We start from the raw sequence: 17,934 nt of genomic DNA on the forward strand, positions 1-17,934 counted from the left end.
ATAATTCACTTTTTAAGCGAAAATAAAGCACCAAGAAACAGTAACGATTTTTAACTTTTAACAGCTTCCTCAAAATAAACGAATTAAACTGACAGATCGTCTCCACTGCACAAAACAGCTGTCCAGGGTACGCTTCGATCGATAAAAAGATGTGCTTTTAAATAATGATGTGTGGTGGCGCTAAAAGACTAAAAGAGACACGATAGCGCTGCTTGTAGTGTGGCAATTTGCGAAAGCAGGTTTCCTTGCAGGTTTTCAGCAATTCCACGTGAAATAGGTACCTAAATGAGAAAATTTGAACATTTCTGATTTGAGTGAAACTTTACGTACATGTTAAAAAAACATGCACCTTTCACAGATTTTAGTACCATTTTGATTCCCAGTCATTTCATTTGGTATTTCATCTGTGATAGTGATAGTGATGATCAGTGATAGATTTGACAGGAAATGCCAACAAGCGATAGAGAGGAAAAAAGGGGTTTGGAAAACCTACCTATGTATGCATATCCACGAGTGAGAATTTAGTAAAGTATCGACGAGTACTGAATGAGTTGACCGCGATCCTGAAGAGGAAAAAGCGCCAGAAGGAAGAGAGGATAAACTCATAAGGGCTACACACCTAAAGCTGGCTTGACTAGGAGCGAGGGCGGGGATCTTCCATCTACTCCATCGAGGGAGGAGTAGATGGAAGGTGTGGTCTGTTCCATCTACAAAAAGGGTGATCGACTAGGTTGCTGGAATTACCGCGGCATAACGCTGCTCAACGCCGCCTACAAGGTGCTCCCCCAGATTTGGTTGCGTCGTCCATCCCCAATAGCGACAGAATTCATATGGCCTGATCAGGTTATTGGGGCCCGTGCTGTAGTATCTAGTCAACATAGAAATTAGATATACCATTAGCAACGGAAAATAAACAACATTCTATAACAGACTGCCGTCTTGAACCCTACACGTGCTACTACGGATCAAATTTTTAGTCTCCGACAAATCCTGCAGAAATCTCGGGAGTACAACGGGCCCACGCAGCATATTTTCGGGAATTTCAGGGCAGCATACGATACAGTTGAACGCGAACAACTATGGCAGATAATGCACGAGTACGGTTTTTGTGGACAAACTGACGCAACTGAGCAAAGTTACCCTGGAGCGAGTGATATTCGGGGACAGTCTCGAGTCCTTTAGAATCTCGTAGAGGGTTGCTGCAATCGGATGAACTGTCCTGTATGTTATTCAATATCGCTATTAAAGGTGTGATCCGGTAAGCGTGCATCAAAACGAGTGCCCAAGTAACCATAAGCATTAACCCAAAACTATATTGAGAATAAATAGGCATTCATAGTGTTAATTGCTGTATATCAACAATTTTAATGTTTATAAAACTTATATTAACACTGTTAATGCATAAAAGCATTGCCGCAAATCAACATTAAAGAAAGCATTATTTACGCATATAATGTTACAATATATTGCATATGGAAAAAGGCATTAAAAAGAGCCGTAAGTGTTAATAAAGGGTTAGTACTTGACTTCTTATGTGGCTTTTCTACGGCGACTATTTCTGCCTTCTTTCACTTAACGGATGCTGTCTTTTTCTACCCTACTGGTTTTGCAGAACAGATAGCAATTATATGAGAGGGAATTCAACCAAGATTTAAATACGACTAATTTAATCCCACTCACTTATATCAGCCGTGGTTGAGATAGCAAAAGCGCACCAAAACAAATGAGGTTTCAGGATTAACTCCAGTTCTCGAGGTCCGTCTAAGAGGTAACATTATTCAGCATTTCAAAAATGTCCCCGTTTATCCACGAGAATAAACTTGCCGTCGATACTTTTTCGATACGTCGATATTGTAGACAAAATGACATTTTAATGAAGAATCAAACAAACACTAATAATGGTTTAAATGCTGGCGACGTAGCATTTCAATAACCCGAGATTTCGCCTTTTTGGCATTATATGAGTTCAACAGAACTATATAAAGAATAATAAGCTTTTAATCATAGTTCTGTATGATTATACAATGTTGTCATAGGACTAATGTTTAGTGCTTACTGGTTACTTGGGTGGAACGATCTTCAGCAAGAGGAGCCAACTCCTAGCCTTCGCAGACGACCTCGACATCATTACTAGAAACCTTGGGACGGCGGAACCAATCTACACCAGACTAAAAACGTATAGGCTAGTGTCGTGAACCGGATTGGGCTACAAAATCAATGCGTCAAAAACCAAATATATTGTAGGAAGAAGCTGCAGAGGAAGCAACGTTTGTCTCCCACGGACAATGATTACTGACGGCGATGAACTGGAAGTAGTTCATATATATGGGATCTCTGGTCACTGCCGACGATAATACGAGTAAGAAGATTCTATGACGCATTCAAGGTGGAAGTCGAGCCTATATTTCCCTCCGTGAGGCGCTTCGATCAAGGAGCAGACGCCACCGCTCAAAGCTGATGATGTAAAAAACGCTAATCAGACTAGTAGTTCTCTACGGACTTTTGACAGGTAACTTTGCTTACGGAAGACATACATGCACTTGCTATATTTGAACTAAAGGTGTTGTGAACTATTTTTGGCGGAATACAAACGGACAGCGGGGAGTGACGTGAGCGTATGAACCACGACTTGCAGGTACTAGTTGGAGAAATTCCTGTTGTACAGCTGACGAAAATTGGAAGAATACGGAGGGCCAGCCACATCACAAGGATGGCGGACGACTGGGCAGTGAAATCCGTTCTCTCGAAAAACCTCAACCGGCACCAGGAATAGAGGTCCAACGTGCTAGATGACTCGGGCAGATTAAAGCCGACTTGCGTGTGCCGAGATGCGCAACGAATTAGCGACGAGTAGCCTACCGAGAACAGTGTAGAGAAATTCTTGATACGGCAAGAGTCAGCCCCTCGGTTGGTAGAAGTAAGAAGTAAGAATAAATTTCTAAAAACATACCTTTTGTTTCAAGCCCAAAAACTGTATTCAAAATTGATCAGAAAACCGAAGTTATTAGCTTTCTAAACCTGGCCACTGAAATAGACTGTTTTAAGTGACATCCTATCTAGCCAAACCTGGTCGTAAGCCGTAGTCCTACGCCAAAACGTGAGTACCAGAGATTTAATTTTACGATAATTTTCGAATATTGATATATTATTAAGTGAGTGTTGGAAAGTTATGGTTAAGTGAAGAAATGATAGAACAAAGAACTTTTTCACAGTTAGGTGGATTGATTATTTAAAAATAAAGGAATTTATTTGCACTGTTTTTTGTTTTCAAAAATGCATTGCATCTGTTGTAGGTCTGTAATAATACTTATGTAGAGAATCTTTTCCTTCCGACATTCACTGATAATATTTCAGGGTCATGCAGGTAGCTATAAGTGCTGCTTTACGTAGCCTTATGAGCATTGTCCACTCCATTACCGTTGCCTTTATTACCGTTGAGAAACTGGCTAACAGCATTCAAAGTAGATATCGGAATCTGAAATGTAATTGTTATTATCAGTAATACAATTTGATAATAATAACACCGACGTACGTTGAAAATGTCATTCCAGAAATTCGGGTTATTCGCATGTCCTCCACTACCTGATCCGCTTGTTGGTCCATTGGAGGAAGCTTGTGCCTGTAAAGAAAATACAATGGGAAAGATCAGACAGAAGGAAGAAGTATGAACTTTTAAAAGTAATTTTACCAGAAGAATGTAGAAAAAAACATTAGATAGGAATGGACGCTCATATTTTCATTACTATGAGCCAAAGCACCTTTTTTATAAAGTTCAAAGTATTGTGTCCTTCCATAGTGAACGAGGGAAGACCTCGAGGAACTACTAAAGATTTAGATAATTTATTAGTTTCTATTTTCAAAAAGGACTCCGGTCATCTGTGATTCAACGGTTAATAACGGGGCCTTGCAAAATGGAGCTTTAATCTAATCTAATTTTCCACTCTTTCCTTTTCACGTCTTGTCCGTCTTGGTCATACTATAAAACACCTAGGGTTTATTTCTAATTCCCGTCGTAGTAAGGAAAGCCACTCTAATTTTCATCATTTCTTAGGTGGATTTAATGAATACCCTAAAAGTTCTTGTGCTGATTTAACTCAAATACATTTACCTTCCGATCCGTGCACTTTGAATTCACTAAAAAGCGATTAGTAAAGCATTTCGTTGAAATTACGCAATTGACTTTATTTCTTAAATTCGTCGTACCGTTTTAAAATCCGTCCATCAAAATTTTTCATCGTCCGAACTAAAAATCACTTGTTTACGAAGCAAGCGCGCATGTATTTGTGTAGGACGGCATGACAAATGTTATTCTGCAAGTCATGGCAAGTTTTCCCGGCTGCAAAATAACGACAATGCGTTGCGTGAGTTGTTTTCATTTTATGAATGACGGAAATTGAAACGATTAGTCGACATTTTCTTCTTCGTCGCACGAAAAAAAGAAGGAAATTTGGCTGCTAGGAATTCTTTAATAAAAAAAAAGCATTTAAAAAGAACTCAGCTCACTTTCATTGATCGCGTATGATAGTCAACAAACTAAAATATTAGGGAATAACTAATTTTCCATTGTGTGTCATAAAAATCGCAGACATTTTTAATAATTTGTGTTGGACAGGACGGGAATAGGCAATTACGACGAATCAGCAACATACCCTATTTTTCATTTTACTGTTCTTCTACCAAGAGATAGTCTCCATATACTTCAAGAGGGTTTTGAAAGTAATGTTAATCGCAAGTTGTTTTAATATGCTTTGCTAAAAATAATTTTGATTTTTCACAACTTTACTGCAACCACGATGAATTAATAAGCCCTATGAAGATTTTCATTCTGTTCTGCAAAACTTCTCGTGAAGCTTGTTGTGCTAAACCGGCTGAAATAACGAGCCGCTCCGCTCTATAGATTGGAATTTTTTTCCCCGAGAGAAGAAGTAGTGAAACAGTTAAGCAATTTAGATAACCTTAGATCTTAGAAGTATAAAAGCGACTATTTTTTTGTTACCAAACCAATTACACGTCGTAGTACCTCATAGTAGAATCCAGAATTTTGATGGTTGTTTTGCTCGGAAGAAGCCGCCACGATCGATGGTCTATTAGATTCCGGGTAGGAAAAACTCGAAGCAATGTTTGTGAAAGCTTGGAAATCGGCAAATCGACTCAAGTCTAGGTTGTTAGATGCAGGTCTACCACTATTGACTGTGGTCTCAACTAGTGCTACCTGCGAGTGCGCAATATTAGTAGGTAGCTGCTATCAAAATTGTTGTGAGGGCTTATGAATATGCATTGCTGGGCAGAGCAATCCGCTTACCTTATGCGGGCGAGTGATGACCTTCTTTTTGTAGATCGTTTTTGTGCGAGTGTGAACGTGAGGCTGAACTACTGGCGGTGCCTCAAGATCAGTATGAACTTCCTTCACAATCGTTTTTGTCCTAGTATTTGTTTCAAAATCCTGATTGAATCGAGTATTTACGGACTGCGGAGCGGGTGGAACTTCATGCGTATAAATGGTCTAAAATATTTCATTGCAAACATTTAATAGCATATTTCACTGCTTTGGAAGGTGGAATCATACTTCGCCAACATCGGTTTGACCAAGCTTCACAACTTTCTTGCTAACGCCTCCGGCGTGTGCTTCAGCTCCGGTACCTCCAGCGCCACCTGCACCGTTTAAGTTGCCTCCAATGGCCGCACTGGCACCGACTCCCTGTCCCGCGGAAGCTCCTGCATATGCTCCTCCGGCAGTTTTGGCTATTTAGGCGATTAATATTGCTTAATTTCAAAGTGACCTGCTCTTGCTTAAAAAGTCCGGCTTGAACAACATCAAAACCATTATTTCATTATTTCAGTATTATATAGAGGCATGTTTCCAGGATCTGTTAAGTCGGTATTAATTAGGATTTTAACTTTGAACTAAATCAAATAAATTATTTTTCATTTAACGGAGTTAAACACAAATCATGCTATACGTTAATCACTATCGAATACATCATTAGTATGAATCAAGGTAAGCAGTTAGTACGATGTAACAATTACGTACAGCAGGGGGAAACCAATTAGGGTGATTAACAAAGCGGCCAATCAATTGATTTTAAGGTATCGTTTTTGTTTTATTTCCTCTTCCAATTTGTTTGTTAGTCAAATTTTGCAAGTCATATGCGAGTTCCATCAGCGGCTCAGGTTTACTGGCGCAATTAACATATACCCATTCACAGTAGTAGTAGATACAAATTATTATCGTCCTGCCGATCTAGCGAATGCCGTTAAGAATCCACCAAGTCCGTTACCATTTCCGTCCAGTATGCCACCCAATCCGGCTCCGGCGTGCTGTCCATTTGGTGTTCCAGCGGATGCCGAAAGGCCTCCGAAACCTTTATTGCCCCCAAGGAATCCGCCTAGTCCTGCTTCGGCGTGATAGCCACCGTATCCGACGCCAAATTTACCATCTTTGAACGATAACCACTGGAACGATTTGGAACGAGCGTAATAATGTAATTACCCATTTTATTTTCAGCTTATTATTTCAGGTCTTTCAGCTTATTATTTGGCGCTTTTGTTAGTGGTTTCGAAATTTCCTGTGATTCATTTAGTTTATAAAGTTTGTTCTATGCTTATTGTACGGTGTGTAAAAGCTCTTAGATATGCGGTAAATTTTTAAATTTTTAATAAACTTCAAGTCGATTTTTAATTTTTACAACTTCAAGTCGATTTCTATGAATTTTTCAAAATTATCGTATCGCAAGGGTGGTGCTTTAAAATTTTTTATCAAAACTACATTTTTCAATTGATTTTTTTTAGATTCCTTTGGAGTTTTCAGAGAAAATTTGTATTTTAGCATACTGAGTAACTTTGTACAACACTCGAAAGAAATAAAAAAATCGTGTGCAAAGCTATTGATCATAATTGATTTTTAAGTGCTCTTTTTTAATACATCAGTATATTTATTAGTATAGTTACTATATTTAGCAAAGTTGCTTATTTTAGTATGTTCTGAAACTTTTTGGAATTTTTTTTTATATTAAAAAAAACCAAAAGTTTGTATCACCCCAATAGATGAATTCACTGTCACCCTAACAGAGCAGAAAGATGCGCTATATTTTATTATTAAACTTCTCCAAACACGCAAATTTCGCATTTTTTACCCAATTGATAACGCCCGCATTTGTTCGAAATCGGACCACTGTGCATTGATTAGCAGAATTGATTTTTAGAATGACCAGCAGAGTTTGAAACCATCAAATCTAAAATAAGCTTAAAGATGGCGTGTTTAGATATACTTGAGGTTTTTTCCACATAATTATTTAATACTAGCTGATTTCACGATCTTACTCAGGGCCCCTTTGTCTCTCAACCACTTGTACATTTGTTGTTGCAACGAAAAATTTTTATAGTGCAAGAAACAAACCCCTTTTCTTTATTTGAATGTGTCTATCTTTTGACAGCTTCTCCTCTCTGTGATTCCTCAGTCACTTGTAAAGCTGACTTTTTTCGGTAATTCCTATAAAACGAGACAAACCGTTTTGCATTTTTAAACCTCCCCTTTGTCAATGGGGCCACCTTATTCCCCCCTTTCGGAGATCCTCTCGTGTCGTCCAGCCGCTTGTACAACTGCTATCGTGCCAAATGTAAAAGAAACCCACCCCCACTGACGAACTGACATGACACAAATCCTTTAAAAACCATCGTCCTGCACATTTTGCTGATACACTAGCACCCTCTGTCATGCATGTTGCGGAGTAGCTTGCATTTGCAGGGTTTTATGCTGTAGGAGTTTTACATTTGCATGGTTTTATACTGAAAACTCGAAGCAAGACTCGCGCGCCGCGGTGTGGCCATGTTGCGGAACATGCTTTTTTGAAAAATGAGTGGTTTTTGGTTGGACGATAGAATTAACGTGAGTGTCTCGTCTGTTTGTCTGTGCCACCCCTTTAACTATTGGAACACTTTTCCTCCCCTTGTACGAGATCGTCTGATCCGTCCGTCCGTCTGCACTGATGAAGAACCGTTCAGGCGTTTCGGAGTAATGGCGGAACATACATTCATACTCACGATTACCGCCCAACAAAACAAAATGCAAAATATGCGGCAATAAAAACCATTTTGTGGGAATTACCACGAGATTTAAACCGTAAAGCATTCGGAAATACTAAATGCACGAGGCATTACGGCTGATTTGAGTGACCCCTGTGTCAACAAAAAAGTTACTCATAAGTCCACCATCTCTCAAATCATTCCGCGGACCGCATAAAACTTCTTGAACGGCCGCAGTTTGGCCATCACTGTTCTAAACAGTGCTGTGCGCGATGGTCCTCCGGCGAGACAGGGGATTAGGGGCAGGCCCAACAAGCCGCCCTGGAAAACAAAAAGTTACCAACAACGAAGAAGAAAATAGGGATCGGAACAATCGGCGTCGACCTCCGCGACGAAATAAGGACTACGATTGGAAACTCGGGATATGGAATTGCAAATCGCTCGGCTTCCCGGGTTGCGATAGGATAACTATGATGAACTACATCCCCGAAACTTCGAAGTCGTAGCACTGTAAGCCCGCCATCGGTAGTACTGCTCTAGCGGCACTAGGTACAATGAAACCGAGCCGAAAAAACGATTGGTTCGATGGCGATTGCGAGCAATTAGTGCAGGAGAAGGATGCAGCACGAACGAGAATGCTGAAACTGCAACACCGTACGAAGGCGAATGTAGAGCGATATAAACAAGCAAGGAACAGGCAAAACTCGGTCTTGCGGAAGAAAAAGCGCCAACAGGAAGAACGAGATCGCGAGGCGAGGGAAGAACTATACCGTGCTAACGATAAACGGAAGTTCTACGAGAAGTTAAACCGTTCGCGCAAAGGCTATGTGCCGAAGGCCTATATGTATCGGGACTCAGACGGTAATCTTCTCACGAACGAACGTGAGGTGATCGAGAGGTGGAAGCAGTATTATGGCGAGCACCTTAACAGCGATGTAGCTGAACATGAAGGTGACGATATGGCAATAGATCTTGGAGCACGTGCAGAAGACGATAGAATACCAGCCCCGACCTCCAGGAGGTAGCAGAAGAGACCGGTCGGTTGAAGAAAAATAAAGCGGCTGGGGCTGATCAGTTACCCGGCGAGGTGCTGAAATACGGTGGTGCCGCGCTGGCTAGAGCGCTGCACTGGGTCATTGTCAAGATTTGGGAGGAGGAGCTACTACCGAAGGAGTGGACGGAAGGCATCGTGTGTCCGATCTACAAAAAGTGCGACACATTGGATTGTTGTAATTACCGCGCAATCACACTGTTGAACGCCGCCTACAAGGTACTCTCCCAACTTTTATGTCGTCGATTATCACCATTTGCAAAGGAGTTCGAGTTCGCGAATACAACGTGCCCACTCATCATTTATTCATCGACTTCAAATTGGTGTATGACACGATCGATCGAGATCAGCTATGGCAGATTATGTACTACTACGGATTTCCAGATAAACGAACGCGATTGGTCAAGACGACGATGGATCGAGTAATGTGTGTTGTTCGAGTATCAGGGGCAGTCTCGAGTTCCTTGGAATCTCGAAGAGGGTTACGGCAAGGTGATGGGCTTTCATATTTGCTGTTCAACATCGCTTTGGAGGGTGGGATAAGAAGAGCGGGGATAGACACAAGTGGCACGATATTTACGTCCATTCAGCTTCTTGGTTTCGCTAACGACGTTGACATCATTACACGTACGTTTGAGAGGATGGCGGAAACGTACATCGGACTGAAAGCTGAAGCTGAAAACTGAAAACAAAATACATGAATAGTGTTTTCGGACGGAAGGTGTTGCACACCATCTACGGCGGAGTGCAGATGGAAGACGGAACGTGGAGGAGGCGAACGAACCATAAATTGCATCAGCTGCTTAGGGAACCACCCATCGCTCACACCGCAAAAGTCGGTCGCCAGCGATGGGCTGGGCACGTCGTGAGGATGTCGAACGACAGCCCGGTTAAAAAAGTTCTCAATAATAATCCGACTGGAACGAAATGGCGGGGCGCGCAGCGGGCAAGAGGGATCGATCAAGTGGAAGGCGACCTGCGGACCCTACTTAGACTACGTGGCTGGCGAATTGCGGCCATGGACCGAGTGGAATGGAGACGTCTTCTTCGTACAGCAGAGGAAACTACGGCCTGGAGCTGATTAAGTAAGTAAGTCATTCGAGTCTTTGAATAAATCATAGCACGTACCGTGTGGCACGTTGCGCCGTCTTGTTGAAACCACAGCCACAGCTCTTTCTGTCGTTAAGGGTACTCGATGGCTGTATAAAAATGATGACGATCATGGCCCTATAGCAGACACCTTTAAAAGTTATGTTTTAACCTGGATGAATACTTCGCCGAAGCAACGCACGAGAGAGCGAAAAAATCCTTTTAAATATTTATTGATTTTTTATGTAATGCTGATGTTGATTGATGAGAATGATGAGATGGGTTGAAGAGAAACTTGAAAAAATAGCTAGATAATATCGCTCCAATTTTACATCCCGGTCGGACCCGTCCCGATCAGCAATCATATTCTTAATTTCGGTTGACGTGTATTACAGCAGACAGTTTGATTCCGATCGATGTGAAATTTCTGATCGAAACGGGTCCAATCGATATGCAAAATAGCTGCGGAACGTTTCCGCCAGTTTCTTCTACACAATATTTATTCCACACTTTCTCTTTTATGCGATGCCTAATCGTTCTTTAAGCCGTGACAGTAGCGAATTCGTATAATGATTCGAAAATAGGTTGTACAATCAACTATCATTGTTGTATTTTATATCATTCGTAGATTACTGCTGTGTTAATCACCTTCCTGTAGAACCCTAACCGTTGGCGGTCATATTTATCAGCAACGGGGCGTCATTGGAGGACAGCGAATCCGTTATATCCGTCCGTTTACTTTTGCACCGATTTTCAAGTAGACAGACCGACTCAGATACAGTAGGTACAATTAATTCACTACGCTAGACAGGTTTTGTGTTATTTTTTTCCTATATGGAAATATAGCTCTTTTTATCATTACCTACATGTCGTCCGCCGTCCGTCGATCGAATGTTCAATGTCAACTGCAACTACTTTCAAATAATGCTTCCTTGGCACTGAGACAATGGCAGGCATTGCGAACGATTAAACGATGTTGAACACGGGAGAACACCTTTTACTGATTGTGGAGATTAACATCGGATGAAACAAGATAAGAAAATCTAGAAGATTAGCGAACAAATAAGCGTAACACAATAAGGTAAATGTCTAGAATTTCTCTCGTAGGTTTATGGGAACAGCAAATCCCTTGTCGCATCAAAAAGGTGAACTATTATTTTTAATGGGAATCTAAAAATTCTACCAGCATTCCAACCGATATGCGGCAGAATTTCCAGTTCGAGATTCACCTGCTACGAACAATGCCGGCTATCGAGATATGTACAGGCCCTGCGTCGCTTCGCGCATAATTTGCATTCATATCAAGTAGTACGCGATTAATGATGCGTTATAAAATAGCGTCCGAGTTTATTTTACCATATCGAACGTCGGAGAATGGACGGAGCATGACGGTTCAGCTGGCTACCGAAAATAACACTTCCAGTCTACTTCAATTTATCAGAATCATCGCACAAAACGTAAATTGCTCGATACATGGATTAATGATGAACAAAGGTCAACTGTTAATCAGCAACAGATTAAGAGAGGAAAAACCCCAATGATACTGCCTTAATGCATTACAGTTTATTATTTTGCAATTTATAAAAAAATTGTTGTTTGTTGGACAAAAAACATTTTTGGGTACAGTATTAGTATTGGGCGAAACGGTATAAAATAAACTGAATTATTTTCAATTTTCAATGCGATGATAAAACAATAAGTCTTCGAAAAGTTAGCTGAACTAACATCGACGCTTGATATCTCACGAAACTGGCCTCCATCTGCGCCACTGAATCAGGTTTTAATTCATCTGGACGATTATTTTTATTACCTAATTCCTAACTTTTTACTCGCTATTAAATCTTGGATAACAGACAGGCCTACAGCCTTGAACAAAAAACAGAAGCGAACCGCCTCTGAAATATAGATTCTAATTCTTGAGCGGAAATGAGTTTAAATTTAATAAGAATTTCTACAAAGTAACGCATGTCCAGATTAATGAAACTGATATTGTTAAATGGTACCCGACTTGCCGTCATTTGAGGCGATCGCGATTGCAATTCGATGCAATCTGTTAAAGGGCATACAACGAAGAACAATTAGCGATTATCAGTTTAGATAAGATAACTTCCGAGTTGTGGAACATAACGGTTATGAAACAGTTAGAATAGTCAAGCAACTCGTTTCGTGGCAGTCTTACGACTCTTGTCTTTCTTAAAGGTTAGAGTAAAATAAACTAATTTTCAAATGCTTGGAAAATATTGTCTGTGATTTGAATACTGCTTTTAACAGGGTGCATAAAACACTTGAACACTTTTAGCACACCTTTGAGTGCGTTTGATTTGACAAACCTTTACTTAAATAAAACGAAAAGGTTATAAATAAACACTTCGATGCTGTACATTGTAGAATTGAATACCTGGTTCTTCTCCATTACCAAATTCAATGTAACATCACACAGAAAAAATAAACTAATAAAGCATCTGTTCCCAATAAGTACAACACTACAATTAATTAAATTAAAAGAAAATTAGTCAGACACCAAATTCTGTGAGCAGAACGGTAGCGACTTGTATAATTTCATTAGCATAAGCCACGAAACTTATCACGCTGTTGCTGTGGATGACCGATTTTAGTAGATATTTCTTAGGAAAGAAACAATAAATCACTACTCAATTAGATTTTACCGGTTGGATGAACTCTCGAACTTACTTGCGGTGCCGGTAATCCGTAGACACATTGGGCAATCAAAGCCACCGCTACTATAACTACGGCCAATTTATTCACCATATCTGAAATATTAATCCCTCGGGATGACACTTTGCGACACTGCAGATGCTGATGCTGATGAGGGGGTGTGGAGTGGGAACCTAGATCACGATCGCGTTTATCACTTGCTCACGTCACACCTGGAAGCGGTTGCTGAGGTATTCTTCCACTGAGTATTCCACTGACTATTATTCTTTGCTTCTGAGTGACTGGGGAAAGGCCCGATCGGAAAAACGTTGCTGCGCGCTCGAAAGATCGACTCGCACTGAATGGGTATGATCGTTCATAAGGCTTCTTAATGTTTATTTGCGCTTGTGCTGGCTTCCTTTTGGCTTCAGCAACCTTTGGAATGATCTTGCTGATTTTGAGTCCAAGTTTTTGCTGATGTGTTTTTTTTGTATGGTCTCTTCAGTTGTATGACGTACATAAATATCATCAATCTGGGTAGCGCGATTTTTTCTATTTACTAGTTTCTAATAGTGTTTCAATATTGTCATGATTAGTTTATATTTGTTTTTGAAGATTGAATACACTTGAATTGGAAGATATTTTTTATCACTCACTCCGTAATTGATGATATTATCTCGCCGATTATCAATTATTGCCGTAAGGTGGACACAAGAACCGCTGATGCGCAGCGTTCCAAAGAAGTGTTGAACATGAGTCATAAAGGCCAAGTTCGTAATCGTAATTTGGGCTACAGTCGATTAACTGGGTATCAAACTTTACGGGTGGCAGATGGAGAACTTTACTGCGTTTTAATATTATTTCATTAGACTTGTAGCTCTTTAATTTTTGTTGGTTGATTAGTGCCACAATTTTGTCTGCTAGCAAGACAGTTAGTTACATGTAATACACATATTTAAATACGGAAATATGTAAATACGAGGAATATACAATACAAAGTGGAATAAGGCTTGTTCGCGACAAAATTTGGACACCCATAAACACACACAGCTTCGGAAATACATTAACAATGAGTGAAATATTTTGCAGAGTGGTAGACGTATGTCTGTTCTTTCTGAAAATATAACACTTGTTTATATTACAAGCGCTCAGCGTAAAATGGCGTCGAAAGAAGAGCAGGTGCGAAAAGCAATTTTGTGCGGTCGCAATGAAAATCCGGATCTCTCGTTAAGAAAACTTGCCAAAAACTGTTCACAATGTTTTAAAATCGTTCGATACTCGCTTGACAAAAACTAGGAAGAAGGGCAGTGGAACAAAAACGGATCTGAGGAACCACCACAAGGATGCGAGGTAAAACAAATATTACGGAGGAGACCAGATCTTTCTGTACGTACCATTGCTCGTAAAATAAAAATGTCGCCAACATTCGTGCACTTCTAAGCAACGACAAGGCATGAAGTCTTTCAAGGCGAGGACTGTGTCAAACTGTAATGATAAGCAAAATACGACGGCCAAAACACGCGCTTGTAAGCTTTATCGCGAATATTTAACGAAGTTTCCATGCATTATAATGGACGATGAAACGTATGTCCTAGAAGACTAAACAGCTTTCTGGTATGTCTTTTAACACTGCCAGTGCCATGCAAATAAGAAACCCAAGTTCCCCAAAAAATATTTAGTATGGCAGGCCATATGCAGCTGTGGTCGAGCAAGCAAAAGGACGGTTAACAAGCGGGAACGGTTAAATATACCGTCATGAATGCCTGCAGAAACGATTGTTACCGTTCCTGCACAGCCATGATGTACCCTCGCTGTTTTGGCCTGATTTGGCATCCTGTCACTACGCCAAAGATGATTTGGAATGGTATGGCTAATGGAGTCCATATTGTACCGAAGGAGGCGAATCCACCTAACTGTCCAGAGTTACGCCCCATCGAGCGGTATTGGGCTTTGGTGAAGAGAGAGCTGTCCCAGCACAAACAACAAGCAAGAACTATAGATAAATTTCGAAAATCTTGGACAAACGCGCAAGTCTGCACTGACCCTCATGGCAAGGGTAAGCTCCAAAGTTCGTCAATTTTTCATGCAGACCAAATAAGTAATGTTAATTTGTTTGCTAATTATTAACGATACACACATAAATGATATAAAATTGTTTCATGGATTAAACTTCTAGCAAATTTGTTTTATTGCAAAATTGAGGTGTCCAGATTTTGTCGCGAACAAGCCTTAATATCAGTTCTGTGGGTGTAGAGTGAAACGTCCTTAGCGCGAAGCGGAAGAACTTTTAAATAGAACTGCGTCAACTCTAAAAGACATGCTCTTCAGTACTTTCGAATATTTGTCTGAACGGTGTTGAGGCAACCTCAGAACCGGATTCATGCGAACAGTTTGCAGTATTTGTCACCTCAGTTGTTGCCGATCAAATTGCTTTCGTAATCGAAGTTCGAGGTTGCGGTAGCAGATGTCGCAGCTAGTTTAACGGGCTTGATAATTTTCTAAATTGTCATGTCACCGTTGTGATATTGGTCGAAGCAAAGAATCTGAAACGATCCTACTCAGCAGATCTCAACGATGGAGTCCCTGCTGTCGTTCTTATTTAATAACCTGAGGTGCAAACATTCCTATGCTGTATTTTTAATGGGTCCTTCTCGCAAGAGAAGACAAGCATTTGTCGTGATAGTTCATTGCGTTCTGCATTTCATTTAGAAATGCGCAATGAAATTAATTAACATAAATTAATTCTAATGTTTAGTTTTATCTACATATAATATACGGTGTTAATGGTCTAACAAACCATGTTGTTAGCACGCTCAACTCTCGACTGGGAGCAACTGTTAGAATCAATAGAATCACAGCACTAGCCATGCAACTGTTTCTGGCTACGAAGTCTGTCGAATAAAAGCAGAACTGACAAGTTGAGTTTGGAAAAATAGGTATAGTCAGTTGAATTGAAGGAATGGTGGCGCTCTTTTCTTTAACCATTTACTTTCAAGACGTCAAATTCGACAAAGTAATAGAACTCATCCCTAAGTAGATTTGCACAAGCTTATGTTGCACAAGATTTGATCTTCAAAGATACGTCATATTTTGAAAGGATTTCAACTGGCACGTTACCAACAATTCAGCCACATTTGCTTTCTTTACTCTCTTTACTTACTATATCCCTGATTATATTTTGTCGAGAAATTTTTAATAATACATTTGACATAAAACTTAACGGACTTATTTGACCTGTAGTACCTGCTGGAAACACTCCGGATATGTCCTTACTTTCATTAAATTTCGATTGCTCCGCCATTTTGCTATTTAACAATTTCACACAGGAAATTCACACAGCTTTAGTTTGGGGTCGTTTTTCATTTGACGTTACTTAGCGACATCATTCATTGTGCTATCTGCCATCGACCAAAACTTTGGAGGAACTCTCAGTTTTACGAGTACCGATACTCCTTTAGAGTCGGTTCTATATCGTCCAACAGTCTCCATAGCTTCAGCAACCTCTGCTGGATAGACGAACGCCATGGCTTACATGTGTTTTACTGAATTACTGCAACTCTTTGATAGCACATTTTTTTGTAGTCTTTGCCGCATGTTTTTAACGAAATGGTATTATAAGTCATATTGGATAGAGTCTATAAATGAAATACATTATAAATACTTTCCTATTAAATCAAGTATATACTTATTAGAGTTGATACCATGAGAAACAGCCTTCACAGCATCGATTTCAGCGCTTCCAAAATCCGTGGAAATGATTTTTGGATCAAGAATTATTTCGATCTTTGAGGCAATTTGTTTGAGGAATCTTAGTGCTGTTTTATATATTTGCTTTGATTTGGATGGCAAAAGCATATGCACAAAAGGAACGAATTGTTTTATTTCGCCCCGTCCAATGCAACCATGAATTGTAAATATTAGCTTCGATTTTGCTCTTCTGCACTTTACTGCACCCCAGCCAAGCAGAATTTGAAAATGTATGAAAGTCTGTGCCTAGGGGAACACTAGCACTAGCCAACTTTAAGTCATTGGTTTGAAACTGGTATACAATTGACGAAGAGCTTACTTAAGGAGCTTGCTTACAACGACGGTTAAACCGAAAAAATAAATAACTATTGTGGATTATCATTTACAACACTAATTCGCGTTCGTCAATTTCTACGTAGGATAACCAACATATTTTGGACCCCAGCAGCAGCTGTACATAATTTGAACACTTACAGCAAAATCAAATGGAAGTGTCCAAATTATGTACAGCTGCTGATGGGGTCCAAAATAGGTTGGTTATCCTAATTGTTGATAGCAGTATTCATTGTGATAGATTGATTTGTAGTATAATTATCTTACAACTAACAGCCTGTTAAAATATCAATTAGCTAATGTCCTCTGCATCTCACTAGTTCCTCTCAATGCTTTACTTTACAGCTAAGTATGCAAATACTTGATAGAAATACAATTGAAACTATGTAAAGAATTGCAAGCAACTAACTGATGCAAATCACCAAATGAAATGCTCAAAAACTGTTCTCGGATTAGACAGTCACTGATTGTCCTCACTTTTAGAATTGCTGCGTCACATCACGTACACAAATATTCCTTCAGCCCTGTTTCCGTGCAAGTCAACAGTTTCGAACAAATTCTTGCAGTATTATATGGATGGAATCTGGCAAAAGAAAAAGATGACCCCTCACTTTTCTATGATGTTTCACTTTCAGGGCATCAAATTGGACTAGATTCAAAAGGGGTAGCGTCGTTAGTAATGTCCGATTTTTCCAGTTAATCGATTAGTTAAAAATCGATTATTTTTTGGGCGGCCAATAATCGCTATCGGTTAATCGGCGCTACATAATCGATTAATCGAAATAATCGATTGGTTATAACCTTTACGTCCCCGACACCAAAAATAAAGATACTTGCAGTTGCACTTGCACAATTGCACAACAAGTCAATCGTCGTAAGTTCGAATCTCGGCTAGGCGGTGTTGCACTTGCACGATTGTTGCACTATCCTGTACTCCAATAGCCGGCTGTGAAGTCTGTCGATAAAGAAGGGTCAAGTCTTAGGAAAGACGTTTAAGCCCAAGGTTTTGCTTATTTTTACAGTTGCACTTTCGGTTC

At 40.0% G+C, this 17,934-nt stretch overlaps 1 protein-coding gene across 1 annotated transcript; it reads right to left on the reverse strand.

The window, feature by feature from the left end:
• Window positions 1–3,260: 3,260 nt before the first annotated feature.
• LOC128737824 (merozoite surface protein 2) lies at window positions 3,261–13,096 on the reverse strand. The gene is made up of 6 exons (XM_053832561.1): window positions 12,854–13,096; window positions 6,279–6,453; window positions 5,567–5,742; window positions 5,303–5,503; window positions 3,533–3,619; window positions 3,261–3,475 (listed from the first exon to the last, which is right to left on the reverse strand). Exons 1-6 carry the CDS (start codon window positions 12,929–12,931, stop codon window positions 3,383–3,385), a joined length of 810 nt encoding a protein of 269 aa, XP_053688536.1. The 5' UTR covers window positions 12,932–13,096; the 3' UTR covers window positions 3,261–3,382.
• Between the last annotated feature and the right edge of the window lie 4,838 nt (window positions 13,097–17,934).

This window comes from Sabethes cyaneus, chromosome 2, assembly GCF_943734655.1.
Source record: "Sabethes cyaneus chromosome 2, idSabCyanKW18_F2, whole genome shotgun sequence".
Lineage (NCBI taxonomy): Eukaryota > Metazoa > Arthropoda > Insecta > Diptera > Culicidae > Sabethes > Sabethes cyaneus.

Bases quoted from the DNA above. Each gene is read 5' to 3' on its own strand.
- LOC128737824 (XM_053832561.1), bottom strand. From the start codon at position 12,931: ATGGTGAATAAATTGGCCGTAGTTATAGTAGCGGTGGCTTTGATTGCC. The intron at 6,454-12,853 runs GTAAGTTCGAGA...AAATCGTTCCAG, and splicing joins ACGGATTACCGGCACCGCAA to TGGTTATCGTTCAAAGATGG. The intron at 5,743-6,278 runs GTAACGGACTTG...TCGCCTAAATAG, and splicing joins TGGCATACTGGACGGAAATG to CCAAAACTGCCGGAGGAGCA.